At 53.8% G+C, this 26,250-nt stretch overlaps 2 protein-coding genes across 9 annotated transcripts in view; one reads left to right on the top strand and one right to left on the bottom strand.

The window, feature by feature from the left end:
• The first annotated feature begins 1,721 nt into the window (after positions 1 to 1,721).
• Positions 1,722 to 22,231, top strand: PRPF40B (pre-mRNA processing factor 40 homolog B). Of its 4 annotated transcripts, none has more exons than XM_061206580.1 (26): positions 1,745 to 1,801; positions 7,824 to 7,904; positions 8,804 to 8,947; positions 9,258 to 9,323; positions 10,013 to 10,040; positions 10,265 to 10,290; positions 10,427 to 10,537; positions 10,826 to 10,898; positions 11,028 to 11,052; positions 11,284 to 11,484; positions 11,713 to 11,842; positions 11,926 to 11,990; positions 12,530 to 12,694; positions 12,794 to 12,902; positions 13,274 to 13,424; positions 14,142 to 14,275; positions 14,945 to 15,059; positions 15,208 to 15,299; positions 19,476 to 19,592; positions 19,820 to 19,957; positions 20,166 to 20,261; positions 20,511 to 20,597; positions 20,814 to 20,991; positions 21,243 to 21,304; positions 21,418 to 21,561; positions 21,663 to 22,231. In XM_061206580.1, exons 1-26 carry the CDS (start codon positions 1,799 to 1,801, stop codon positions 21,753 to 21,755), a joined length of 2,634 nt encoding a protein of 877 aa, XP_061062563.1. In that variant the 5' UTR covers positions 1,745 to 1,798; the 3' UTR covers positions 21,756 to 22,231. The 4 variants fall into 4 exon arrangements, with proteins under 4 accessions (XP_061062564.1, XP_061062563.1, XP_061062561.1 ...); XM_061206578.1 differs by having other exon boundaries at positions 10,826 to 10,946; XM_061206579.1 differs by having other exon boundaries at positions 10,826 to 10,946; positions 21,386 to 21,561.
• Positions 22,232 to 22,519: 288 nt separating this feature from the next.
• The window catches only part of FMNL3 (formin like 3), a 54,946-nt gene continuing 51,215 nt past the window's right edge, over positions 22,520 to 26,250 (bottom strand). For 3 of the 5 annotated variants that reach the window (XM_061206429.1, XM_061206431.1, XM_061206432.1), the window contains 6 exons: positions 25,666 to 25,826; positions 25,248 to 25,349; positions 24,794 to 24,886; positions 24,381 to 24,504; positions 24,130 to 24,246; positions 23,355 to 23,441 (listed from right to left, as the gene is read on the bottom strand). In XM_061206429.1, the coding sequence (XP_061062412.1) occupies positions 24,155 to 24,246; positions 24,381 to 24,504; positions 24,794 to 24,886; positions 25,248 to 25,349; positions 25,666 to 25,826 (572 nt within the window). In that variant the 3' untranslated portion in view covers positions 23,355 to 23,441; positions 24,130 to 24,154. Of the gene's footprint in view, positions 23,442 to 24,129; positions 24,247 to 24,380; positions 24,505 to 24,793; positions 24,887 to 25,247; positions 25,350 to 25,665; positions 25,827 to 26,250 lie in introns of all 5 variants that reach the window. The other 2 variants (XM_061206430.1, XM_061206433.1) reach the window with 1 other exon arrangement.

The following is a 26,250-nucleotide window of genomic DNA, read 5'->3' as shown; positions in this document are numbered from 1 at the left end:
GTGGGTTTGAGCCCTGGTCCAGGAAGATCCCACATGCCGCGAGGCAACTAAGCCCATGCGCCACAACTACTGAGCCTGCGCTCTAGAGCCTGTGAGCCATAACTACTGAGCCCACGTGCCGCAACTACTGAAGCCCGCGCGGCTAGAGCCCATGCTCCACAACGAGAAGCCACCGCAATGAGAAGCCCGCGCACTGCGACGAAGAGTAGCCCCCGCTCGCCACAAATAGAGAAAGCCCACGCACAGCAACGAAGACCCAACACAGCCAAAAATAAAAATAAATAAGTAAATTTTAAAAAAAAACTGTAAAAATAAAATGTGACTGATAAGTTTATGGAACTTCTGAACCACTTCTGCTGTGCCTAGAGGTCTCAATAATAATGTTCGAAAACAACAGGACTAGGCCCTCATTTGAGGCCATCTAGGTATTACAATGAAAACCAGATGAAGTTTGGGAATTCCCTGGTGGTCCAGCGGTTAGGACTCCACCCTTCCACTACAGGCGGCATGGGTTCCATCCCTGGTTGGGGAGCTAAGATCCCCCCAAGTCACACGGCGCTGCCAAAATCAAAAACAAAACACCCACATGAAGTTTCTCTCTACGGCGGCCCCAAGAATGAGTCTCTCTTCCTTTCCTCCCATTTGTCACCTTTAGTTTAGGACTTCTACTTCGTGTTGGTTGTTTTCCTACCTCTCCCCTGCTAGACTCTAAGCGCCCTGGAATTGGACCCAGGTGAGACTTCTTTGTATCTTCAGGACCTAGCACAGTACCAAGCACGGAGCACAGGCTCAATTAAGTGTTGATAAATAAAGGAAAAAAGAAACACCTTTACCCGGGCCTTGGACAGAAGGTGCTCGACCTTTCTGCACCCGTATGCCTGGAGCTCTATAAGTTACTAGCCCTGAGACGTTCAGCAGTCATTAAATAGCTTTAGGTTATAATTCCCTTACCTATACAACATAACATTTATCTCACATCTTTATTCCTAAAATAAATTGGGCCCCTCGCCTCACGATTTCACAGCTTGGTGGGAGCCAAATCTCAAAAGAAGTAACTTTGGGGTCACGTAAGAAGCACTTGTACGCCGCACAAGGGCAGGAGTTTCCCGGGATCTGTCTGCTTTTTTTCCCCACTGCTATTTGCCCAGTGCCTGGAACACTTCCTGGCACATAACAGGTGCTCAGTAGTTGCTGAATGAGTGAATTAGTTAAAGTGCTAAAAATAACTACGCATCGAACCAAAACAACGCTCTGTGAAGTGCAAAGATATCCCTACATTCGGAATGAATACTTGGGTCCAGCCTCTGGTCCTGGGAGCGAGCGCGTGGGATCCAGCCGCTCCGCGCGCCCTTGCAGTCGAGCCGCGAAGGCGGAGAAGCGGCGGGAAGAGGTCTGGAGGCGGCCGGCGGGAAGGGTGGGAAGGGCGGGAAGGCAGGAGAGTCCCGGGCGCGCGCTGAGGGGTCGGGACCCAAGCTCAGGCCGCGAACCGCAGCCTAGCGTCGGCCCTCCGGCCGTCACTCACAGCGCGGAGCGGGCGTGCCCCGCGCCCCGCCCCCGGTAGGCGGACCCCGGACCAGGAGGCGCAGGGGCGGGGCCTTGCTCTCCGCGCCGGGGGCGGGGCCGGGCCGGGGCTCTCTGGGCCGGTGGAGGACCCGGCTGGTCGGCGGGAGCGACCGGAGCCCCGGCCACCAGGGCGTGCGACCCCCACTGGCCCCGCCTTCCCGGCTGCGGCCGGCCAATCAGAGCGGCTTTTACTGGTGGGTGGGCCGAGCCGGCCCAGCTGCTCGGAGGCTCTGGCATGGTAACGTCCCCGCGCGGGTGTGGAGGGGCCCGGGTCGGTCCCACAGCGCCCCCGGCGGCCCGGGCCGGGGCCGGGGGGACGGGGAGGCCGCCGGGGGTACCCGGGACCCCGGGGCAGAGCTAGGGGAATGAGGGGTTAGGGAGAGAAGCCAGGGACGGGGGAGGGGGCGGGGATTTGGGGGAGAAGGGGCGGGGGAGGCCATGATGGAGGATGGCGGAGGGTGGGGGTGTTGAGGGGAACTAGGGTTGCGGGACTGGGTGAGGAGGAGGAAGGGATGATGCGAAGAGTGCGTTTGTGGAAAAAGGTCGAGAAAGAAGAGGGGGCGAGAGATGTGGGAACCGGTGGACTAGGGGAAAGCTGGGGGCCACAGTTTCCCCTCCTGGAATATTTGGCGTGCGACATGCCCCTTACCCAGACTCAGTGCTTGAACCCTTTGGAAGCCCTGGGTGCCCCATAAGATCTCTTGGAGACCCCCTCTTTCATTTCCCCGCATTGTCTCCTGAGGTGAGGAGGGGGCATTGTTTCCTGAGGAAAGAGAGGCTTCCGGCCCCCACGCAGTGCTGGACAGTCCAAGAAATGGGAGAGCAGAGGCCTCTTGGTCCCAATCCTGGCTCTGCCGTCAACAAACTCTGTAACAGCTCTGTGTGACCTTGGGCAAGTCACTACCTTTCTTTGGACCTCAGATTTACTATCGATTAAAAAAAAAAAAAAAAAAAAAAGGAAGATGCATGGGAATGATATCCCAGATCTCTTTCTGCTCCAAAATGGGGTGGTTCTTGAGAGAGTTCAGGAGAATGGGTTCTAGGATGTGGGGAAGCAAAAGAAAGGAGGACGAAGATGGAGGCTAGGCCTTCAGCTGGGGCTGCAGAAAATCCCCAGGGATGTGGGGGGATGGTAGGCACAAAGCATGGCTGGGGCAGGCTAGCCAGCGCCTCTGGAATCCTGTTGGAGGGATGGAAGAACTCTCAGTAGAGGAGGGGTTGAGACCTAACCCAAGAAAGATGAAGACCAAAAGTAACATTCTGTTCATCAGAAGGAGAGTGATGAGATGGCAGGATCAGAGAGAAGCAATGGAAGATATTTTCTAGTATCTTTGGGGAACAGGAGGAATAATGAGGCTGGTACAGGGGAGTGGGAACTAGAATGGTCTCGAAAACAGGGAGGGAGAGGCTGGTGCTGTTTGGGGCAGCTGAAGAAGGGCAGCAGGTAGATATTAGAGCACAGGGTAATCAGCTGGTCTCTCAGCCTCCATGATACTTTTCTTTTTGATGATGGCTACCTCTTTCTGAGAGGTGTGCCTCCCAGCCTTCATTTTCCAGCACAAATCCCTTCAGGGAGTGAGTCAGACCTGGCCAACCTTGGGATCCCCTGGCTGTCTCAGGATTTCAGGATTGTGTGAGGACTGGGGTAAAAAAGAAAAGAGGGGAATGAATTTGAATGTGAGAAATACCTGTGGCACTATCATCCTTGCTGGGAGGCCGCTTTGTGGAGTAGTTGAAAGGACAGGCTTTGGGGTCAGACTGCTTGGATTCCAAACTTGCCTCTGCCATTTAATCTCTTGGAACCTTGGTCAAGTTACTTGATCTCTCTGAACCTCAGTTTCTTTATCTGTAAAATGGGGATAATAACCTCTAATATAGTTGCAAGGATTAAATGAGTGTTTGGCATGGTATCTGGCTCATAATAAGCACTCAGTAAATGTTATTTTTCCCTCTTTCCATTCTCTTCCTTCTGTCTCTCCAGTCTTCTCCTTTTGTTTTTTCTTCTGAATCTTCAGTTCTGAGATGCCCCTCGGATGTGGAGGCTGAGAAAAAACTGATTGTATCTGTCGGGGCTGGGGGTGGGGGGGGTGGGAAAAAAAAAAAAAATCCTTCAACTGGCCCAGGTGAACACGATGATCAGATGATCAGTTATCTCTTCACTGTCTGTCCCCAGCCTACAAATGTGTTTTTGTTCCAGGGAAGACACATGATCTGCTTCTCTTTCAGCCCCCTTTCCTATATCCCTCTCTCACACAAGTTACGTCTTCAGATTCTCACACAGAAGTATAATAAGACCTGAAGTTGTATAGGCACTGCAGCAAGTGAGATAGGGGTAGGGGTGTTTCAGGAAAGAAAGCATACACGTTGCACAGGGGAGGCTTAGGGAAGGGAGGGCTTTGGAAGTTCCATAGTAATTTATGTTCATTCCATTGCTGTGTCCTCTCTGGGGAACTGTCCAAAACAGGCTAGTGTCTGGATCCTGGCCAGGGGTCTCCATTCCAAGTTAAAGATGGTCATATACAGTTAGTTCTTAAAATTGTTTGGGTTTTCCCGTGCCAGTATTTGGTTCTAGTTCACTTTCCTCAGCCACACAGAGCTCTGCCAAACTGCCTCTCTCTCACATCACGGTCAGCTTTTACCCAGAGAATTTATACAAATATACCTGGGTACATGTGCACACACATACACATATGTCTGTTTTAGGATATTCCAGTATGCAAAAATAAGTTTAGGGGTGAGTCTGCATCTTGTCACAGCACTTTGTGTGCAGGGCCCTGACTAGACACTTCAGAGGAGGCTTAAAAGGAGAAAACACAATCCCTAAATGTAGGGAAATCCCCACCTGAGTAGGGAGACAGGCAGTCCCATGTGAAACACCCAGCAGACATCCGCAGAGTAGCATGTCACTCTGTGCAAAGTAGTGTAGCATTTATCCTGAGGGGACACAGGTAGGAGTGTGTGTATGTGTGGAGGATAGTCATAAAGGTAACCTGAAGGAGGTGACTATTGGATCATCTTGAACAAAATAAGAGACAAAGAATAAAAGAAACACATGGAGTAATCTAACAGTTTCTGTGCAAAGAGGAGGAGGGGAGCCATTGAGTCAGGGTGAGCCAAGGAGAGTGTGGGATGGGTCTTGTTTAAAGGCTTTGAATGAGATGAGATGAGAGATTCTGTAGGGTGGGCAATAGGGACCCACCACTGGTTTTCAAGCAAGAAAATGTTGGAACCTTCCTGGTTTAACCACATGGGTCTCAGGGGATATGCTAGAGTGAAGAAAACAGACCTGCTTCCTGTGGTAAGGACTGTGCTTTTAAGGGAGTAGGGCTAGAGGGCAGATTGGATCCAGCCCTGGGACCAATTAATCCCCCTTAGTTTTTTATCTGAAAAAAGAGGACTGCCTAGGGTGGTTGCCAGCGTCCTCTCCAGCTCTGACATTCTGTGTTCCCTGAATAACTGCTAGACCTTAAGATGGCTTTGTTTTGTGGGACTTGCCAAGACCAGTCAGTAAGTCAAGAAATAATAGCACATACTGTGTGCCAATAGGGGGTGGTGAGGAAAATACAACGGGCATAGGATATTGGAGTAAGCAAAACCAGAGGCCCTGCCCCTTAGAGTTTTCAGCCTAGTGGAGGTGTCAGATACTTCATTGATTCTAAGACTCACATTTTAACATTTCTGAAGTCAAGATGCATCTTAAAATCAGTGGAGTATCATAATTTAATTGGCAGCATTTGTTTTTTATTAGTGCCACATAAAATAAGAATACAATCAGAATTGTACAAATAACTGTAAAATTCCAGTGGATAATTGCTGAAGGGGGAGGTAACATGGTGTCTGAGTGTGTAAAAGAGGGCTCTGACTAGTCTGCTGGGTTGGAGAAAGGCATTCCTGAAGAAATGATGACTGCCAGATGTGAAGGATATGTAGGCGAGTTGTGTGGGGTTGGAAGGAAGCTTGCCCCAGGCAGAGGTGGATGTCTGAGGTGGGAGGATTGAGAGAAGGAGCTCAGCATGGGTGAAGTAGGCAAGGCAGTTGGGGAGCCAATGTGCCACAGCCTCCCAGACCCATTAAAGGGTTTTAAGCAGGGGAGTAACGTGCGTGGCCTGAGGTTGGAGTGGGTGTCTGGAGACCAGTCAAGAGGCCACTGAAGTAGGTCAGATGAAAAAAGAGGGTGGTAGGGGTGAAGGAGGAAACGGAGAGAAATAGGTGGATTCAAGAAATCTTTAGGAGGTAAAATTAACAGGACTTACTGATGTAGTGACAAGAAAGAAGGAGGTGTGGTGAGTGACTCACAGATTTCTGTCTTGGACAACTGTATAAATGGTGGCACCAGTCTCTGAGATGGGTGACCCTGGAGCCTGGGAGGACCCAAAGATGGTTATGTAGCATCTGGGAGGTTAGAGAGGATCCTAAGGCAGCTTGGGTGGGAAAGCGTGGCACAGAGAATTAGATTTCCTCCCGTGTTGATTGGTTTCTGACTTCCACGTGGAAGAAAGTTTCAGGGGGCAAGAGCAGGTCTGAATACAGGGCTTAGAGTATGTGAACCCTGAGAAAAGGTGATCCAAATTGGAGTAGTTTGAGTTACCCTTCTCTTCTTAGGACAAGATGGGTGGGAAGAGAGGAAGGACAGATATTGATAAAAGTAGAGATTAGAAGCATTTTTAAATGCTGAGCCTTCATACCATAGGGATAATTGGGAAAGTAGGGAAATTGGGCAGCAGTGAGCCGGCTCCCACCTTTCTATGGGACTCCTCCCTACCACCCCCCACCTTCCAAGCAAAGAGGAGGAAGGGCAGAGCCTTTTAGCTGCATCTCTGTGCCCTAGTTTACTTTAAAAAATTTTTTGAAAGGGTAAATATAGTCATATTCAAAGTTACAAAAGGGCAAACAGAATTCTCCTTTCCACCTGTGTCCCCATTCTCATTTCTTGTGTGTCATCTTTTGTCTCCCATTTTTATACAAGTAATAAAACTTTGCTGCACTTTGCTTTTTTTTCCCCCCACTTGTTTATGTATCTTAGAGATTATTCCCTATCAAGACAATGAGCCTCTTCATTCTTTTTTATGACTGCATAGTATTCCATTTTATGTTTGTGTAAAATTCCACAGTTCCTTGCTGATATTTACGCTATTATAGTCTTCTGGTTTTACAAATAATGTGGATCTGAAAACCTTGTACACACATGTAGGGCTATATCTATAGGATGAATTTTTAGAATCGGAAGGTTCTATATGAAGAGGATTTGTTCCTTCATTTGTTCATTCATTCACTTAATATTTGTTGAGTACCCATTATGTGCCAGACACTGTGGCAGATACCAGGAATCCAGCTTTCAACAAGTCAGATACGATCTCTGCCCTCATGGAATGTTATTATTCTCTGGTAAGGGGAAACATATCCAAGCAAACATAATAATTACAAAATTGTATATGTAAGGAAACTAAAAAGGGGATCAGAATAAATTGGAAGTGCTTTAAATGGAGTCAGGAAGGCTTTTTAGAGCATGTGATATTTAGGCTGAGAACTAAGTGGGGTGATGTGGCTAGCCATTAGGTGTAGGATAGGGAGACCTAGGCTGTTCAAAGCTTCATGCACTGGGACATGAGCTCAGAATCTGTAGGGGAGGTGATGGCCACTGAGTGGGGGTGCTGGGGAGTAAAGCTAAAGAGAAGAGGGAGGGAATGGGAATGGAAGATATCAGAGTGAGTGAGTGACTAAAGATGAGGCCAATTAGGGGAGGGGGCTGGTAGTAAAGAGAGTTAGGGAAACTAGTACTTAGGAAGGACTAGTGACTATGTTTAGAGACCTTTGGGTTGAGTCTCTGTACTGGGTGAATTCAGGTAGGCGAACAGGAAAGAAGCCACTTCCTCCCTGAGTACTTTGGGAATGAGAGACCTCTGTTTGCCTGGTTTAAGGGAAGCACAGCCTTGCCCACAGGCAGGAGGGTGGGGGAAAAGCCTTGGGAAGAGCCCATCTGTGCCTGTAGTAGAGCCTCCTCCATCTTTTCTTGGCTTTGGCAAAGTGGAAACTTCCAAAATAAAGATGACATTGAAGGAGCTCAGCCAGCTGGCTCTGAGCTAGCAGAAGAGAGAGCAGAGCTACCCAGGGCTCAGAGCTGGGGGCGGGCAGGAAAATGGGCTTGGAGACCCTTCCTCTGAACTTTTGCTCGTTTTTCATCCTCACCCCTCTGCTTCCCTTCTGCAAAAGCCCATCTCTTTGCCCATCCTGGGTCCTATGACTTTTCTCTCCCTCAACAGTCGGTTCCCGATTCTGGTCCCCGGCCCCCAGCAGCGCCTGCCCCCTTCCCACCGGGGCCCCCCATGATGCCACCACCCTTCGTAAGTTTTATGTCTTTCCCTGGGCTTGGCTTTTCCAGCCTGCACCCCCAACTCCCTAGTCCCTAGCACTGCTGCATCGCCAGTATGGTTTTTGTGTAATGCCCCCTTCTGTTGCCCTTGGATGAGGGATGGTTTTGCTTGGGCATCCGGGTGGGAGGAGCTGCTTTTAAGCTCTCAGTCCATAAAGTTGACAGTTCTCCCTTTGTCTTTTTGTCCTTGGGACACACAGGGGCTGGGGAAAGGAGAAGTGGATGGGAAAAGACCCCTTTAGTGTGAGGGCAGGGTGGGGCTGTCTTTCTCTTTCACTGCTCCTTGTCTATATTCTTTTTTTTTTTTTTTTTTTTTTTTGGCCGTGCCTCACGGCTTGTGGGATCTCAGTTTCCCGACCAGGGATTGAACCCGCACCCTCAGCAGTGAAAGTGCCGAGTCCTAACCACTGGATTGTCAGGGAATTCCCCTTGTCTGTATTCTTTATACAAAAAAGTAAGGCCGGAATAGCAACTGGTGGTCATCAAACTTGGGAAAAAGAGGTAGGAGGCAGGGGACTGGGGGATTTGGGACTGGACACCTGCCTCTGGCCCTGCATCTGAAAGGCCTCTTTGGGGACAGTCATTGAAGCAGTGGAGCCTTCCAGTTGCAGTCTGGTGGCAGTTCCACCTCCCTTTTCCCTCTCCCTTCCCTGCCTCAAGAAGCTGCGTGCTTCCTGTTATACCCAGAGGGACCCCCTGTTATCAGTCTCAGTGGTGAGGAGGGCGGCGGTTTCATGCCTCTCAAACCGAAACCTTGGAATTGTCTCAGAGCCAGGGTGGAGGGTTGGGGTGGGAGCCGAGTGGCTCTTTCCTGACAGGTGCAAAGCAGTGTCTTCTCTGCTCAGGATCTCTTCCTTTCCTCATTTTCAGATGCCTCCTCCAGGAATCCCCCCACCTTTTCCTCCAATGGGGCTCCCCCCGATGAGTCAGAGACCACCGGCCATCCCCCCCATGCCACCTGGCATCATGCCCCCAATGCTTCCACCAATAGGGGCGCCACCACCACTCACACAGGTAATCCTCTCCCCTGTACCAGGGCCTCAGAAAACCCTTGTCATTTTAGTTGCGGGTAGAGGTGAGAGTGGATATCTGGATTTGAGAAGCTGGGGTGGGGAGGGAGGGAACGTGGGGCCAGGCCCGGGTGGATTTGTCTGCTGAATGGCTGGAGGACACTCTGAGGCTCAGCTAAGAGCCCAGAGCCTGGGGATTGCCTGCAGAGGTGCCCATGTGAGGGTCACAGCCCCGACAGGATCTCTCAGAACCCTTCACAGCCTGTGCTTACCTTCACCTCGGTAGCTGGTTTTTGTCTTCTTTGTATCCATAGATACCAGGAATGGTACCACCCATGATGCCAGGAATGCTGATGCCAGCGGTGCCCGTCACCGCAGCGGTAAGCACTGGGGGACAGGAAGTAGGTTCTGCCCTGCAGCCCAGTGGGCCTGACTTGGAGAACAGGGACATGGCTTCCATTCTTTCCCTCTTCTCATCGCATCCGCCCTCGGCCCAGCTGCACTCCCCACACTGAGTCCTCCTCTCCAGTCCAGCCATGTACTCAGCTCTTCTAGTTTCTCACTCTTCCCCAAAGCCACGTACATTCTCTCTTTTTACTCCCCCTGCTATGCCCAGCTCCCATAAGGAAACACACTCATGCCAGACACTGCTTACCCTCACAGAGTTAGCACTGTGGACACTTGAATACAATTTCGTCTTCATCTTCTGTGTCTCTGGAGGAAGCAGCAGTACCTGGGGATCTCTCTGTACCTTCTTATGCTGTTGTTCAGTGTAGTAGAGTCTGGGTAGGATGTGGCATTTGGTATTCACTGTGGAAAAGATGGGCCACGGAGGTTTACTCAACAAAATACTCTCACTTGAAAACGAAGAAAGGAGCTGCTGTGCAGTTTCCCTCTGGGGTCTTAGAGCCATGGCCCCAGAGGGCAGGGGAAGCCTGTTAGGGAGCAGAGATCCCTGGGAGCAGGATACTTGGATCCTGGCCTGGCCTGCTTCTTCATCCCCCATGGCCTGGGTCTTGGGGGCCACTGGGCTTGGCCCCAACCCTTCCCCCTCCTCTTTCTTCGGCAGACGGCTCCAGGTGCGGACACCGCCAGCTGTGAGTCTTCTGGGGGTCTGTTCCCCCCAGGCTCGGAGGTTGGGGGGTAGAGGGGACCATGGACTAGAGCCCACCCCGGATCATGCCTGTTGGGATGCCAGGGATCCTGGGATGTTGATGGGACCAGGGGATATTTATTGGGGATGGAATAAGGGAGGAATAGATGGGGATCAGATAGGGGTTGGAGCAAGGACTTAATATGTTTCCTTTGGCTTCTTTTCTAGCTGCTGTGGCTGGGACGGGCCCTCCGGTGAGTTCTTTCAGCTCAGGGGTCTCTGGGTAGAAAGGCTGAAAAGGGGTGCTAATCGTTAAATTTTTGGGGTGAGGAGAAGAAGCTTTGGGAAAGGGGCCTTGACCACCATTCTGTGCACCCTCCCCTCCCCCAGAGGGCCCTGTGGAGTGAGCATGTGGCCCCTGATGGGCGCATCTACTACTACAATGCTGACGACAAGCAGTCCGTGTGGGAGAAGCCCAGCGTGCTCAAGTCCAAGGCAGAGGTCCTGAGTGGGGCTTTCTGTCCCTTCCTTTCAGCTGCCCTGACCCTTCCACGTCCTTGGCTTCCCCTGAGTCTCTAACCATACACGTGGTTCCTCTGATCCCAAGATTCCTGACCATTCCCCGACCTCCCTAGGATCTCAGGAAGTCCACCTTCCCCCATGTTGAGCCAGGCCAGGTGGTCGCTAGACACTCCTGTGTCCCCTACTCACTGGGTCCCCTTAGCTCCCCCAACTGTGGCTGGAAGGTATGCCCAGCCCACTGATGTTCCCTGGCCCATCCTCTTACAGCTCCTGCTATCCCAGTGTCCCTGGAAAGAGTACAAGTCGGACACAGGCAAACCTTACTACTATAACAACCAGAGTAAGGAGTCCCGCTGGACCCGGCCCAAGGACCTGGATGACCTGGAGGGTGAGGAGGGGGTGGGCCCAGGCAGGGGCTCTGGGTGTGGCCCTTGCTACCCTATAACCATGTTATCCTTTCCTGTTGCAGCTCTAGTCAAACAAGAGGCTGCAGGGTGAGTGACTTGCCCACCTTGCCTACCTATCCACCCGTACCTGGGGCCACCTAAGGGGTGGGAGTGGCCTCTCCCCATGATCCCTACTCTGTGGGAGGAAGAGCCAGCTCTCAGTCTCCTTGTGGAGTGGTCTGCTCTGGCCCCAGTCCTTCACAGGATAGAAAGACCAGCCAGCCCCTGACCACCTCTATCCCTGCTCTACTGGACACTGCCCTTCCGGCTCACCTGCAGGAAACGACAGCAGCCACGGACACTACAGCCTCAGCCTCCTCAGCCACAGCCTGACCCCCCACCTGTGCCGCCTGGCCCCACCTTGGTGCCCACGGGCCTCCTAGAACCTGAGCCAGGTGGGAGTGAAGATTGCGATGTGTCAGAGGCTGCCCAGCCCCTGGAGCAGGGGTTCCTGCAGCAGCCAGAGGAGGGCCCCAGCAGGTGAGGGCTGCCCCCCATGGCATTCCAGACGCTGGCCTCAGGCTCCCAGCTGGGTTCAACCCTTGACCTCTGCCAGGTTTCTCGGGAAGGGTGTGAAGATCTGGGCATGACCTCTGAGGAGCAGAAAATGGCTTCCCTGGGGAGCAAGGGGGAGTGTCCTGATCACGCAGGGCACTGAAAGCTATAGGGACTGGGGGACACTGTGGCTGAGTCCCCTTTGCCCCCCAGTTCTGCTGGACAGCATCAGCCACCACAGCAGGAGGAAGAGGAATCGAAGCCAGAACCGGAGAGGTCTGGCCTCAGTTGGAGCAATCGGGAGAAGGCAAAGCAGGCCTTCAAGGAGCTGCTGAGGGATAAGGTGCTGAGAGTGGGGCTCCCAGGGTAGGCCTGGAGGGGGCAAGAGATGGGCAGGCCCCATGACCCCCGCCTGCTCCATTCCAGGCTGTCCCCTCCAATGCTTCGTGGGAACAGGCCATGAAGATGGTGGTCACCGACCCCCGTTACAGGTAGGTCTGGGCAGGCCCTCCAGACCTTGTTCATGGGGGCAGCTGAGCCAGGGATTCCCCAGGAAACCCCAAGGGGGCCAGAGTGAGGAGAGTGATAGATTGGTGAGTGTGCTGGGAAAGAGAAGCTGGAGAGCCTCCAGGAGAAGGAGGGGAAAGGGATCTGACATGAGACATTCAATAAATGCTTGTTGAATTGAATTGATTTGAATTGAATTAATTGGGGAAACAGGGGGCTGGATAGGGCAGGGGCCTGACTGCAACTTGAGAACCCCAAAGCAAAAGGGCCCAGTGTTAGCAGTGTCTTAGAGCCCCGTCTTGTCCCCTCACTGCTTCTTACCCCTCCCCACATCCCAGAGACCTACCTGTCTTGCCGCCCTGTGCCCTTGGAGCCCCTGCAGCCTGCTGTGCCCATGCATGGACACCTCAGTTAGTTCTATGAGACCTGTCCCCAGTGTGCCATGACCCTGCTTTGTGGGCTGTGCAGTGTGGTTCAGGCTGACTCCTCTGTCCCCATCCCACTCCCACCCTGTCCACCCCAGTGCCTTGCCCAAACTGAGTGAGAAAAAGCAGGCATTCAATGCCTACAAGGCGCAGCGGGAGAAGGAGGAGAAGGAAGAGGCCCGGCTAAAAGCCAAGGAGGCCAAGCAGACCTTGCAGCATTTCTTGGAGCAGCATGAGCGCATGACCTCCACCACCCGCTACCGGTCAGGGGGCCGGGCTGGGGTGGGGCCTGGGAACCCTGAGAACCCGCGGGCCCAGTCTCTGTTCTCTGCCTGCCTACTCACAGCCCATATGCTCCACAGGCGGGCAGAACAGACCTTTGGGGAGCTGGAGGTCTGGGCTGTGGTCCCCGAGAGGGATCGAAAAGAGGTTTATGATGATGTCCTTTTCTTCCTGGCCAAGAAGGAGAAGGTAACAGTCACTGGGCTGGATCCATCAGTCACAGTCTCATCTAAGACCTTCCATGTCTTTGCTTCCTTGTGGACCCAGCCATTCACTTCTCGCTGCCCCAGGGTCCCAGCTCCTTACTCAGAAGCTGGTGTGGCACTTACACATCCCCCATTTATGCTTTGGGCCTACATCTCTGGGTGTGGGAGGACAGGAAGGTCTCTGAGGGCTTGGTGTGTAACCTGTTTCCTTCCCCTTTCCGGGGACATGAAGGCCTCGAGTCTGGCCATCCCAGAGTCCCCAAGCTGCCTGCCTTTCCCCAGGTGTTCCTCTGCCCAGGCCCACTTGAGTAGCTCTGGCCTGCCCTGCCTCACCCTGACCCTGTGGCTCCCTAGGAACAGGCCAAGCAGCTCCGGCGCCGCAACATCCAGGCCCTGAAGAGCATCCTGGATGGGATGAGTAGCGTCAACTTCCAAACCACATGGTCCCAGGCCCAGCAGTACCTCATGGATAACCCCAGCTTTGCTCAGGACCATCAGCTGCAGAGTAAGCCTGGGTCTCCACTCCTTCCTGTCCCTTCCCTTTTCCTCACTGACCCCCAGCACCAGCCTCAAACCACTCCCCTGCACCTCCTGCCCTCCTGGATATCTAGGAGTCCCCAGCACTTACTCAGTCCAGAACCTCTCTGGACTCTGGAGATCCCAGAATGCTTCAGGACACCTCCTTTCTCCCTCCAGGGTCCACTGTTGACCTGGACAATGTGTGTCCTTGGGGGAAGAGCACTGGGGTAGGAATCAGAAGACTTGGAGATGATTTTTATAGCTCATGTGAATATGGTCTTAAATTGCTTGGTAGGGTGGGCCTTAAGTGGTCACACATGTTGCAATAAGCTGCTGTTGGCCTATCATCACAGGCAGTATCTTCAGATATTCACCTTCTGAAGCTGTATCAAAGCCTGATTGATTCCCAGTCCCATAAAAAATAAAATCTCAGATCCTGAGATAACTGTTTTCGTATGATGACTTCTAGTAACCAAATTCACAAGAGCTGAATACTTCTAATTTTTTCTCATATAATCAAGGAACCCTCCTCAAGAACCATCATTCCAATAGCCTCTCCTGCAGAGTCCCCTGCTCCCCTAACCCCACCACCCTGGGTGTCCCCAACACCTACAGGGGCAGCGTCTTTGAAGCACTGGGGGTTCTGGGTCCTAGAGGGTGTCCTGCTGGTGCGGTGCCCACTGAGCCTCCTCCCTGTGGTTAGACATGGACAAGGAAGATGCGCTGATCTGCTTTGAGGAGCACATCCGTGCTTTGGAGAGGGAGGAGGAGGAGGAGCGGGAGAGGGCCCGGCTTCGGGAGCGGCGCCAGCAGCGCAAGAACCGGGAGGCCTTTCAGGTATCTTTGCTGCCCTCTGGATCAGAGCTCAGCTCTGCCCCAGACCGTCACCTCTTCACCCGTGCCCTGCCTCCTCTCGGCCAGTCCCACTGCTTTCTCTATGCCCAGCCCTGTCCCAGCTCCACAAGGCCTCTCTGTGCCTGCACTTTTGCTCCCGCTGTGTCCCCTCAACCTTGGGCTGTGCTCCTCTAGGGAGACTAGACGTATGCACCACCCAGAAACTGCCAGCAGAGAGCGCCCTACAAGCATGGCTCGCCAGCTAGGCCAAGTTTATTTCCCTTCACTGGGGAGCCAGACAGGCATAGCTAGCTTGTCCCCCAGCTTGGAGGTGGCATTGGTGTTGGTAGTGGTGGGGGTTACTTGGCTGTAACACATTTGGGAAGTTGAAACCAAGTCATGGGAAGATAATGCTGCAGGCAAGTTTCCGCTTCTTTGCCTCCCGGTCCGGCTCATTTTCATTTTAAGTCTGTCCCCTTCTGTTTTACACTCTCTGCTTTCACATTGCTCTCTGCCTCCCCATCTGTATCTCTTCATCTCTGCCTCTTGCCTGCATTTCCTCGGTCTGGGTTGTCCCTGCCTCTCTCTGCCAGCTCTTGTCTTCTTCCCCAGTCTTTGGCTCTGCCTCCCTCCCTTTCTCACTCTCCCTGTAACTGGCCTCTCCCTGCTTAGACCTTCCTGGATGAGCTGCACGAGACAGGGCAGCTGCACTCTATGTCCACCTGGATGGAGCTGTACCCAGCGGTCAGCACTGATGTCCGCTTTGCCAACATGCTGGGCCAGCCGGGTAAGGCAGCCGGGCTCCCCCTCCTCTGGCCTGGCTTTCTGCCCTGCCAGCCTCTCTGCACTCCCACTCCCTGGTCCTGTCCTCAACCCCACCCTCAAGCCTTGGGAAGCTGCCGCCCGCCAGGCCCCCCTCCCTCCCTTCCCCGCAGGCTCCACCCCTCTGGACTTATTCAAGTTCTATGTGGAGGAGTTGAAGGCACGATTCCATGATGAGAAGAAGATCATTAAGGACATCCTTAAGGTGAGGGAAGCCTGGGCCTATGGATGGAGGCAGGCTGGGTGCAGGGCAAGCTTCCAGGACAGAACTCCCCAGTAAGGCCTGTTTTGTGGGAGCATTGCAGCTCAGTTCAGGAGATAGCTACTGTGATCCTTTACTGTGCGCTGGGGACACACAAATGAATAAGATACAATTTCTGCCCATAAGGAGCTCATGGTCTAGTAGGAAGATAGACATGACAATGGCTATACAGAGGGGCAAGTGTTACTACAGAGAATGGAAAGAATTGCCATTTGAACTGCACCTCTAAGAACGAGTAGGTGGAGGAGGGTGGAGGTCCTGGGCGTAGGGTACCACAGGAGCAAAGAGGAGCAAGAAGCACAGCTAATCATAAACTCGTAGCCCACAGAAATGTTCCTTCTGCCTGTACAGAGTTTTAGAAAAATTTGAAATTTGATGCTAACATTTTAAAATCAAGAGATTACAATTAAAATCTGGATCTTCAGCGTCTCTTGGAAATTTGGATTATCTAGCAGCACTAGGCTGGTTTTGTGAGGCATTCAGTGGACTTGAGCTGAGATGCCACTGCCTTTTAGAAGGGGCCTGTCCTCCTTATCTATCCTCACTCCTCCCTATCACCTCCGTGATGTGGGAGCTAATTCACCTGCCATTTCCTATCGCACGTGCACGTTGGAGAATTCTCAATATCCATGTCTATCAAAGGGGGAAAAGTGAGTGATGGACTAAGAGAGCCCCATGTTTCAGAAAAAGATAACAAAGAGAAGCATGTTTCTTTGTGGAGGTGAAGACCATTCTCATGGGTTTGAGAGGGCAGTGTGGATAGTGGTTAGGAGCAAGACTGTGAAGGCAGACTGCAGGGGTAAAAGTCCAGCTTAACCACTTACAAATTATGTGACCTTGAGCAGATTACTTAATCTTTCTGAGCATGTTTCCTTGTCTGAAAAATGGGGAGTATTCCTTCAGACTTCACCTGATTACCAAGGGGAGCAACTTGGTACCTGAGGTGGAGAGGGTCTGAGAATAAAGCGAGGAATGTCCCACTGCACACACATTTCTTTAAAGTCCTGTGTCTTGCCTTAAAAATTCATGCAGGTGTTGCATTTTAATACCATAATACTTCTCTGTTAATATAAACTTAATATTTTAAAATTACTTACCATTAGGTAAGACGTATCATATTGTCCTGTGGCTTCCTCTGTTTCTCTGGAACCACATGCCCCAGTTGGGAAGGAGAGCCCTGCCTGTAAAATTCCTTGAATGCTAAAATAAGGAATTTGGATTTTTATCTTGTAAGTAATGGGGAGCTGGGAATGATGTGATCAGCTGATGTCTTGGAAAAGCCCAGGTGGTTGTGTAGAGCAGCGCTTGCAGCCAGAGCGCTTGTATGCTTAGGGATAGGCGTGGTAGGAGGACAGGACTCGAAGCCTCAGGATACTAGAAGTGGTAGTGGCCAGTGATCAAGATAAATTCTGAGCTTGAGTCATCCTCTTCTGACTCACCCCCAGACCGCTTTCCTGCTGTTGGGGCCATTTGCTAGAAAAATCCGGGCAGCATGGACTCAAGGCAGGGTTCGAAGCATGGGGGGTGAGTAGGGAGACCAGGCAGGAGCTGCTGCAGTGATCTAGGTGGGAGTGAGCTCGGCGGGGGCAGTGGGGATGGCCAGTGAGCAGAACTGTGATGTTCCAGTAGTTTCTGAAACTCCCTAGGTCTCCTCAGAGGGGCCTTGGGACAAGCCGGAGGGGGTGGGGGAGTGGGGGGCACTTTATGCTCCTTCCTCTATTTTCAAGTGTAACAGCTTGTTTCTCTTTGATACATCGAGGTTCTGCATAAGATTTTTATGGAAAAAAATGTTTCTGCTGTTAAAAGAGAAAGAAAGTTTAAAACCAGTAGGCTAGAGTCACGCAGAAGTAGAATTGACGGATTTTTTTGTGAAACTGAGGGAAGGAAGGAGTGAGTCGGAGATGTCAGGAGTGGATCGATGGCACCATTGGTAAGGATTAAGCAGGAAGAACAGGGCTGGAGAAAATAGGAATTCCACTTCTGGAATTATTCTCAAAAGCAACCTGGGGCAGGGAGGAATAAAGCACGTACCAAATTTTAAATAGGATAATTATATAAAGTAGAAATATCTAATCCAAGGAGAGCTAAATTTTATTGGACTCTTAACTTTTAGCCACAGAGCGGCCGGTACTGCTGACAGGCCTGTGGGAGTCCTATCCTTGCTGAGTCCTGTGTCTCCACACCTCCTGAGAAAGAATCTTCTTTAGACAGTTCCTCCTTCCTCTTTCCCGTTTTGGGCTCCTGCCTATGGAAGGCAGATGAACCCAGGGCTCCCTGAGACCACCTACCAACCAGGCAGACTGTGATGGTACCTCGCATCCCATAGGGTAGTGCAGAGTCCTGGATTTGGAGTAGCTGAAAGACAGAAGATCTGGGCCTGAGAGATCCATGGGAGTAGGGTGGGGGGCTCCCAGGAAATGAATTCTCTTGGGATCTGCTGAATTTGAAGTGTCGGCGAAATATCCAGTCTAGTATGGGTCTGAAAATCAGGAGAGAGGCGGGGAATGAGATTGCGAGGGACAGTGTAGATTGAAAAGACTAACTGCAAGTCTCAGGGGAACAAGCATATGCAAGAGAGGTGGTAAAAGAGGTCAGAGACAGGAGGGGACCCTGGAGAGGGGAGCACTGAAGAAGTGAACAGAGGACGAGAAGAGTGGGGAACAAGAAGGGGTCCTTGGAGTTGACTCTTGGGACATGAGCAACCTCTAGGAGAGCAGTGTCCATGAAGAGGGCAGAGTGAGTGCAGCACAGGCTTTAGAGTTGGGTAACTCCTGGCTGTTTATTGGTTGAGACCTCTGCAAGTTATATAATGTCTCTGAGCCTCAGTTTCCTAATCTGTAAAATGGGGATGATACACGTGCAAGGTCGTGAAATTAAATAACATTTGTAGTGTCTTGCTTATAGTAGGCTTAACAAATGTTTGTTCTCCTATGCCCTGCATTTAGAGATTTTGAAACAAAGGGAAAGAAGCAGAGGTTGTTAGCTTGAGGAAGGTGAGAGCAGGGTGGAAAGGGTGTTCCAGGTTAGGTGAGCTGTGTACTTGACGGAAGGAGCCAGTGAAGAGGTGAGACTGAAGCTTGCAGTTCCCTAAGCGAGAGAGATTGGTGTGTTTGAGGAGAAGGGCTGGAGAGCATGGGTTGAGGAAGTCCTCTTGGAAGAAGCAAGAAGAGTGCACCTCTGCCATCAGCAGGAAGGCCGGGGCAAGTTCAAGCTGAGTGGAGGAAGAGGGAGGGAACCTGGGCCCGTGCCCCAGACCTCGCACGCCAGTGGCTCCGCTTTCCACTGAGTCAATCTTGGGCCAAGTGAGAGAACTCCGAAGCCTCTGCTTCACTGGGGTGTTTTGAGGCTTAGGTGAGGAGCACAGCGCCAGGTCTGTGTGTGGTGTTTTTAATAGTGTTTCAGGAGTTGTACACCTGATGGCCTCTATTTTTCCCGTGGATGAAGTGATCTGTGTGGGTGTAGTGCTCAAAAGTAGGGGCTTTGTTGTTAGAAAGACCTGAGGTAGAATTCTCGTTCAGCCGTATATTAGCCCTGAAGACCTTGGGCAATTGCTCTAGTTCCTCCACACCTTGGTTTCTTCTTCTGCATAAAATTAGGATACTAGGACTTGTGCTTAAATTCAGATACATGCGGATTAAGTGAGATAGTGTGTGTGAAACACTCAGCACGGTACCTGGTACCTAGTAAGCACTCAATAAATATAGCCAAAGGGTGGGACCTGCAGATGCTGGAATGCAAGGAACTTACTGAGCAGCAGGAGGACCCAGCAGGGGCTCAAGCTTTAAGCCAAAGGGACAAAGAATTAATTGTGAGAAACACAGGCATCAATCACACAGGGAACACACACACCCTGCACACCCGCCCCTGTGATCCAACCCCAAACCCCCGCCTCCAGTTCCCTGTGACAACCAAGCCAAGGGTGGGCATGGGAGTCTTAATTATCAGATGGTGAGGACTTGGACGACTTGGTCTCCAAGTGCATCCCGTTCCTGTGGATCCCTTCCGGGGGAGGGGGCTACTTGAGCATCCTATAGTCTGACCCTTGCCTGCCCTGGAGGCCAGCCAGCTTCAGGTTCAGGCCTGTGGTGCCCCCTGCTTCATGCGCTGCTGTGCCCACAGGACCGGGGCTTCTGCGTGGAGGTGAACACAGCCTTTGAGGACTTCGCCCACGTCATAAGCTTTGACAAGAGGGCTGCTGCGCTGGATGCAGGCAACATCAAGCTGACTTTCAATAGTGTGAGGGGCCGCGTGGGGTGGGGCTGTAGCCAGGGCTCCGTTCTCGAACTCGTCCCTCACTCTTGTTCCGTGCCTTCTCACTCACTGCCCCAGTGTGACTCTCCCCCCAGTTCAGGGAGTGATAGTAGGAGCCCAGGCTCCAACTTCCCACCTTTTAAGGTATGTCTGGGTGAGTCGGGGCGCCCACCCTCCTGGGTGACGCTGTTCTGTGTCCTGTCTGCCCTCAGCTGCTGGAGAAAGCAGAGGCACGGGAGAGAGAGCGGGAGAAGGAGGAGGCACGAAGGCTGCGGCGCAGAGAAGCTGCCTTTCGAAGCATGCTGAGGCAGGCTGTGCCTGCTGTGGAGCTGGGCACTGCCTGGGAAGAGGTCAGGACTGCAGCCTGGCACCAAACACCACCCCCTCAGTCCTGAGGGCAGCGGTGCTTCTCCACCACCGGGGGCCCACCCCAGTCATAGCACAGCTCGGGGCCAGCTTCGGCTCCCTTCCTTCCTCTGCCCCAGCCCTGCCCTGTGCTCATGGCGGCATCCATGCTGTGCTGGGGCTGGTCTGATCAGCAGTGCTCTCCTGTTCAAGGTCCGTGAGCGCTTTGTGTGCGACTCAGCCTTTGAGCAGATCACCCTGGAGTCGGAGCGGATCCGGCTCTTCCGGGAGTTCCTGCAGGTACTGGAGGTGAGGCAGAGCTTCTTGTCCTCTGCATCTGCCCCAGGCTCTTGAACACCTGAGGCTAGCTTAACAGAAGCCTCGGTAACCTCTTATCACCAGGGCTCTCCTTTCCCGGACAACTAAGGAAGGGGAGGTCTTAGGGTACCCTGGATAGACCTAAGGCCCTAGCCTCAGAAGAGGAGGCAAAACCGTATTGTAGAATGCAGGGTCCTTCCTGGGGCTAACCTTCCTCACCGCTCCCTCTGCCTCCACCAGACTGAATGCCAGCACCTCCACAGCAAAGGCCGGAAACATGGCAGAAAGGGCAAGAAGCACCATCACAAGCGTTCCCACTCGCCCTCAGTGAGTTGGCGGGTAGAAAGGATGTGGGGTGAGGCTGGATTGTCTGGGGGAAATAAGAGCCACTTTTCTTGCTTTTCCCCTACATCACCTCCCCTGGAGGAAGATTTGAGGATTCCTTTGGCCCTGGATTCTCCTCTCTGTCCCCAGTTCCCATACTTGAGGGCCTCTGGAGCCCAGGTAACCTCTGTGCTGACACGTATCTGCCGATCTCCCCAGGGCTCTGAGTCAGAAGATGAGGAGCTGCCCCCACCATCTCTCCGGCCCCCCAGGCGGAGGCGGCAGAACCCCTCGGAGTCAGGCTCTGAGCCCTCTTCCTCACTTGATTCTGTTGAAAGTGGGGGTGCTGCCCTTGGGGGACGGGGTTCCCCATCCTCCCGCCTTCTCCTTGGATCAGGTAAGCTGTTGGGAGCTGAAGAGGAGGCCTTCGGGGAGCCCCACCCTCTGAGGGTAGAGTGGATTGGGAGGGCTGCACCTGTCGGAGAGTAAGGAGAACTTCCCGTCCCTGCCCAGGCAGGAAACGGAGAGAAGGAAGGAAAACCGGACTGAGACTTCCTCAGACAGGTCCCTGTCTGTGAAGAATGAGCAGAGAAAAGGATGAGGCCTCCCTTCTCCCATGGGACTTAGTGGGGATTTTTCTGCCTCCAGATCATGGCCTTCGGAAAGTCAAGAAACCAAAGAAGAGAACTAAGAAGAGAAGACACAAGTCGGTGCGTAGAGAAGGAACTTCCGTCCAAGGCCCTGCTATTTTATGAGATGTCTTCACCCGCCTCCTGGGCTGTTCTCCACAGGAACTGAGGAGGCGGGCTCTGGGCTCTTACAGAACAGTCCTGAGAGCGAGACAGACCCTGAGGAGAAAGCGGGCAAGGAGAGTGATGAGAAAGAACCAGAGCAGGACAAGGACAGGGACCTCCGGCGGGCAGAGCTCCCTAACCGCTCCGCAGGCTTTGGAATCAAGAAGGAGAAGGTGAGAGGCAGGCACCCGGCCCCAGCCCAGTCAGCGCTGTGCCCAGGCCTCGGCAGCCCTCGGGGGGAAGCTGTGGGTGAGCTGTGCCTTTGCTCCACCAGACGGGCTGGGACACGTCAGAAAGCGAGCTGAGCGAGGGTGAGCTGGAAAGACGGCGGCGGACGCTCCTGCAGCAGCTGGATGACCACCAGTGACCTGATGAGGCACCGTGCCTCGGGTCTGTGTGAGGCTGTGGCCTAGTTTACCCTCGCTGTCTGCCCCAGACTTCTTCCTTAGTTGAGTCTGTGTCCGCTTTTCCTCAAGTAGCCCCAACCCCAACACACCATCGCCAGCACCTCCCAAGGCTGCTCGCGGTGTTCAAGGGTCCTCCCAGCTTCCCGGACAGCTAGTGCGGTCCTTGCCCTCAGCCCCAGACCAGCGATTGGTGGTGAATGCCATGTGGGTGGGTGGTGCCAGTAGATAAAATGTGAGAAGGGGCCCCCAGGAAGAGTGACAGGCTGGTGGACACAGCCTGGGTGGCAGAGGGTGGGGACCTTACCCTCTAGCATCAGTACCTGCTCCCGCCTGCCCGGGCCCTTGGGGCACCACCACTCCTTCCTCCAGCCCCGGGGCCCAGTGTATGTGTGTTTCGTTTTGGTTTTGTTTTTGTTTTTTAAATAACAATATTTATAACGTCGCCAGTGGCTCTTTTGTCTTCTCCATGTGCTTGCACTGGGGCCGGCTGGGGCCGGACAGGTGCCCGCATGGCCAGCAGGGGGCACTGGTGCCTCACGGCAGGCCTGCCTCCCTTTGTGTGGCTGGAGCCCATCTAGCCAAGGTTCTCCTTCTCCAGGCTTCCGCACTCACCTCCCCCAAGCGTGGCAGCTCTGCCCAGCCTCCTTTCTATCCCCGTGGCTTGGGTCAGCCTAAACGGCCAGCTTAGCCCCCCACACTCAGAAAGAGGAGACAGAGTCAGGCCTGGTATTTCAAGCCTTTGTTGAGAGAAGGAAAGTCTGGAGTTTATGTACAAGAGAGAAGGAAGTGGTACATGTACAAAAAGGAGTGGGCCCCTGTATTCCCTCCCAGGGGCCGAGAAGAAACCGGCAGGGGACGGAGAAAATAGCTAAGACCGACATGACCCCGCCCCTGCCAACAAAACCTAGCTGAGGGAAGGAGGTGAGGACGTTCTTGGCACACCCTTTCTCTAGGCAGAGAAAACTAGTCCTCTGCCCACCTCGGCATGGATAGTCAGCCTAGAACGCAAAGGGCCAAGGGCAGGGAGCATGGCGTCTCTCCTCTCCCCTTATCACTAGGGCACACGGCCCAGGCTTAGGAGAGCCTTGCTCCTGGTAAAAGACGATCTGAGACTGGCAGGGCCTCAGGGCTCCCTAAGCTTGGATACTTCTAGATCGCAGCTGACCATCGGGATGCAAAAAGTAAGGGGGAAAAAAGAAGGGAAAATTGCTTTCTCCTCTCGTCCCTCTGGCTCTAGTGATGGTGGGCCTAGGTGCCCATACATAGCCTAAAGCTGGAAATGGTTTTCTCCAGCCCTGAGCTGACCCTTGAGGAAATAATGATGTTGAAGACCTTGGGAGCAAAGTGCAGTACTGGAGGCACCAGGGAAGTGCCAGGCCCTGAAAGACCTAGTGCCCACAGTGGCGGCAGGCAAGATGCAGCTTTGAGAGCTAGGGTGGACACTGGGTTGAGAGCAGCATAGCCCTCTGCTGGGCCCTTGGCCAGTTCCAGGGCTTCAGGTCCACTGGTTGGACTTGAAGGACTCAGGGTTGAAGTGCTTCTGCCTCCAAGAAGGTCTTAGTGGGGGCCTGGAGCCCGAGGCGGGCCAGCGGGCGGTGCGGCACTCCTGGCTTGGTGGCAAACGACAAGGGGCTGGTGGTGGAGGCCTGTAGGGGAAACAGAGGCCTGTGAACAGGCAGGGAGGCTGGGCCAGGCCCACCTTCTGAGGGCCTAGCCACACAGGCAGGCCCAGCGAAGAGCCAGCCGTGAGGTCGATGAGGGAGAAGATTAAAGAGAGACTGGAGGGGATGGTCAGGGAGATTTCTGGGGTGGGCTCTGCACGTTCAGAAGATCAGGTGGGGGTACTAGAGGCCACTGGGGAGTGACAGAAACAAGGTGGACTCAGCAAGATCTAGAAGCTAGGAAGAGACCCCAGGCAGTTTGGATATAAGGAAACAGGTCAAGGGTCATCTGATGCCCCTGGGCAGAAGCCACTGCCAGAGCTCTTACAGGAGGCAAGGACAAATGATACCTGGGCCCAGGACCAGAGACTCTGCCTCAGTGATCAGCGGCGGCACGCCTGGTCCTGCCTGTTTTGGCAACTCCCTACCCCTTGGGTCTTAGTTGAAGCCAGACAGCATTAGTGGGAGAGAGAACCACTTCCCTGAGGGCACATGCAGGGGATAAGCCATGCTTCTCAGAGCATGGGGCATGCAAGGGAAGGAGTATGTGTCCCCATCGCCACGAGGCTGCCAGAGAATGGTTCCAAGTCATGCAGGAGAGGAGGCACCTGTGGGACCCAGCAGGAGTCCTGGGAGGTGGGCATGCAGAGAGGGCAGCTGTGGTGCCCAGTACCTGTCAAGGGCCCCAGCCTTGGGGGTTAACAGTTTGACTCATCATGATGGGCTGCATCACAGAAGAAGCGTGAGCCCCGCTTGGCAGTACGGGCCGTGAAAGGGACACTCTTCAGCACTGTGGCCCAGGAGAGAGACACAGTGGTCAGGCCCCATGGGGGTGGGGTGGGAGGAGGAGGGCCCAAAGGGCTATGGTTGGGGTTTGGGAGCTGGGACCAGTGGCCAGGCACCAGGGACGGAAAAGGGCCCCACCTGTGATGATGTCCTCAATGGTACCATCCTTCCCCTCGTAAACAGGCCGGTGCTCCTTGGCCTGGCGCCGCCTCAACTCTGCAATTAGCTCCTGCTGTTGCCACTTGTTCCGCTGGGATGGGGTCTAGAGCCGAGCATTTGAAGGGAAAGGGAGTCACCGCTAACGTACCACGGGGCTGGTTCCTGCCCCGAGATGCAGTCTGAGGATGCCCTTGATTGTGCTCGCCAGCCCAGCCCCCATCATTGCCTAGGAATCCCCTCCCATAGCCCCCCTCTCCATCCCTTTGGACTCCATCATCAGGCCCTCTGGGTGGTCTGTGGGCTCCAGTTCTCCATCTTCTCTCCAGCTCTCTGCTCCACCCCTCCTAATCCTTTGCCGTGTTTTCCAGGCCCCAGTTCTTGGTCCCACCCACCTTGGCATCCAGTTTCTTGGCTTCCTGAGCCAGCTGCTTCTCCCGCATTACCTCCTCCTGCTTCTTGCGGGCTTCGTTCTCTTGTTCTGCTTCCTAAGAACCATGAAAGATGGGGGCGGGGTGTGTGTGTGTGTATGTGTGTGGCTCACACGGGCTGTGAGCTGTGAGGGGAGGGGCTGACACTGAGGGTGGAGAGTGGGTGTCGGTGGGACCAGCAACCCCAGGTGGCCACTCTCTGGAGGGGCACTTCCTGCCCCAAACAATGACAGGAAGGGCCTGGGCCCCCACCCTGCCCACCAGTTCACAGCTAAGAGGCCTGTGGCCAGCTTCCATCGCTCCCTCGCAGGACTCAGAGGAGGAGACGGAAAAGGCCCAAGCTTGAAGCCCAGCCCTCTCTCCCCCTACCAGTTTTCTCTCAGCCAAACTCCTCTTTAAAAGCCTCTCTTCTGCTCACCTTGTAAGAACGAATGAATCGGACAAATACTGGGAAGAATACAGAAGGAGGCGTGGTCTTGGGACTCTCACCGAAGTAGCGCACAACAGCATTGTAGGCCTCCTGGGGAGGGGGTGGGCAGAAGGGGTCAGCCCAGCGGGGAAGGAGAAGCCCGGCTCCCAGCAGGGGCAGGAGGCCCACAGGAAGCCGCAGCCCCCCACAGCCCCTGTGGGAGGGCAAAGAACTAGGGGCTCGCCAAGCCCCCTGGAGTGTGTCTCCAGAGGCAGCTGCCTGCCACCCCCAGCGCCCCCTCTCCCCCACGATCAGCCAGCCAGCTGCTTGACGAAAGTTCTTTGACCCAAGAACCAGAACTAAGCCCGCCAGAGGCGCACGGCACCTTGGCCCCAGCCTCTCCCACCCACCTCCACCCTGTGCTCACCTCAGCTGTCTTGGCATCGCGCTGGAGCTTGTCCAGTTTGCCTTCGTTGGTGCTAAGGAAGTTGCGCAGGACGCTGTTGTCATGTATGCTGCACTCCCGCCGAATCAGCTCCATGCCCCGGCCCAGCTCCTTCACGTCTAGCAGCACGTTCTCCAGGGACACTGTTGTCACCAGAGCCCGGGCTGAGGACTACAGCAAGCTCCAGCCCTCCCGCTCAGCATGGGAGCCCCACTTCCAGAGCTACCAGCGTGGACAGAGAGGGGCGAACCAAGCTAGCCAAGCTCTCACAGGGGCAAGGAAAAGGAAAAGAGGCCGCGGGCTCCTGACCCCGAAGGTAGCAAGGGAAGGTGAGCCGCAGACTGCTGGGCTCCAAAACAGAGCTGCCCCAGGCCTGCCCCAGTTTCACGAGGGGGCCAAATATAACAGCCACCCTAGGTCTGTGGGGGGGCTTCATGGGTTTTCTAAGCACTTCACATACATCACAGAGACACAGGCTCTGGGGCCAGCTTGGGGGAGTTGGCAGTGAAGAGCCACCGCTGCCTTTCCCTTCCAGCTCCCACAGCACCCAAGTGGAAAGGGCTGGGT

The sequence above is a fragment of the Eubalaena glacialis genome, chromosome 11, assembly GCF_028564815.1.
Source record: "Eubalaena glacialis isolate mEubGla1 chromosome 11, mEubGla1.1.hap2.+ XY, whole genome shotgun sequence".
In the NCBI taxonomy this organism is placed as follows: Eukaryota; Metazoa; Chordata; class Mammalia; order Artiodactyla; family Balaenidae; genus Eubalaena; species Eubalaena glacialis.
Note: the sequence above shows the minus strand (reverse complement) of the source record. Positions and strands in the feature narration are given on the sequence as shown.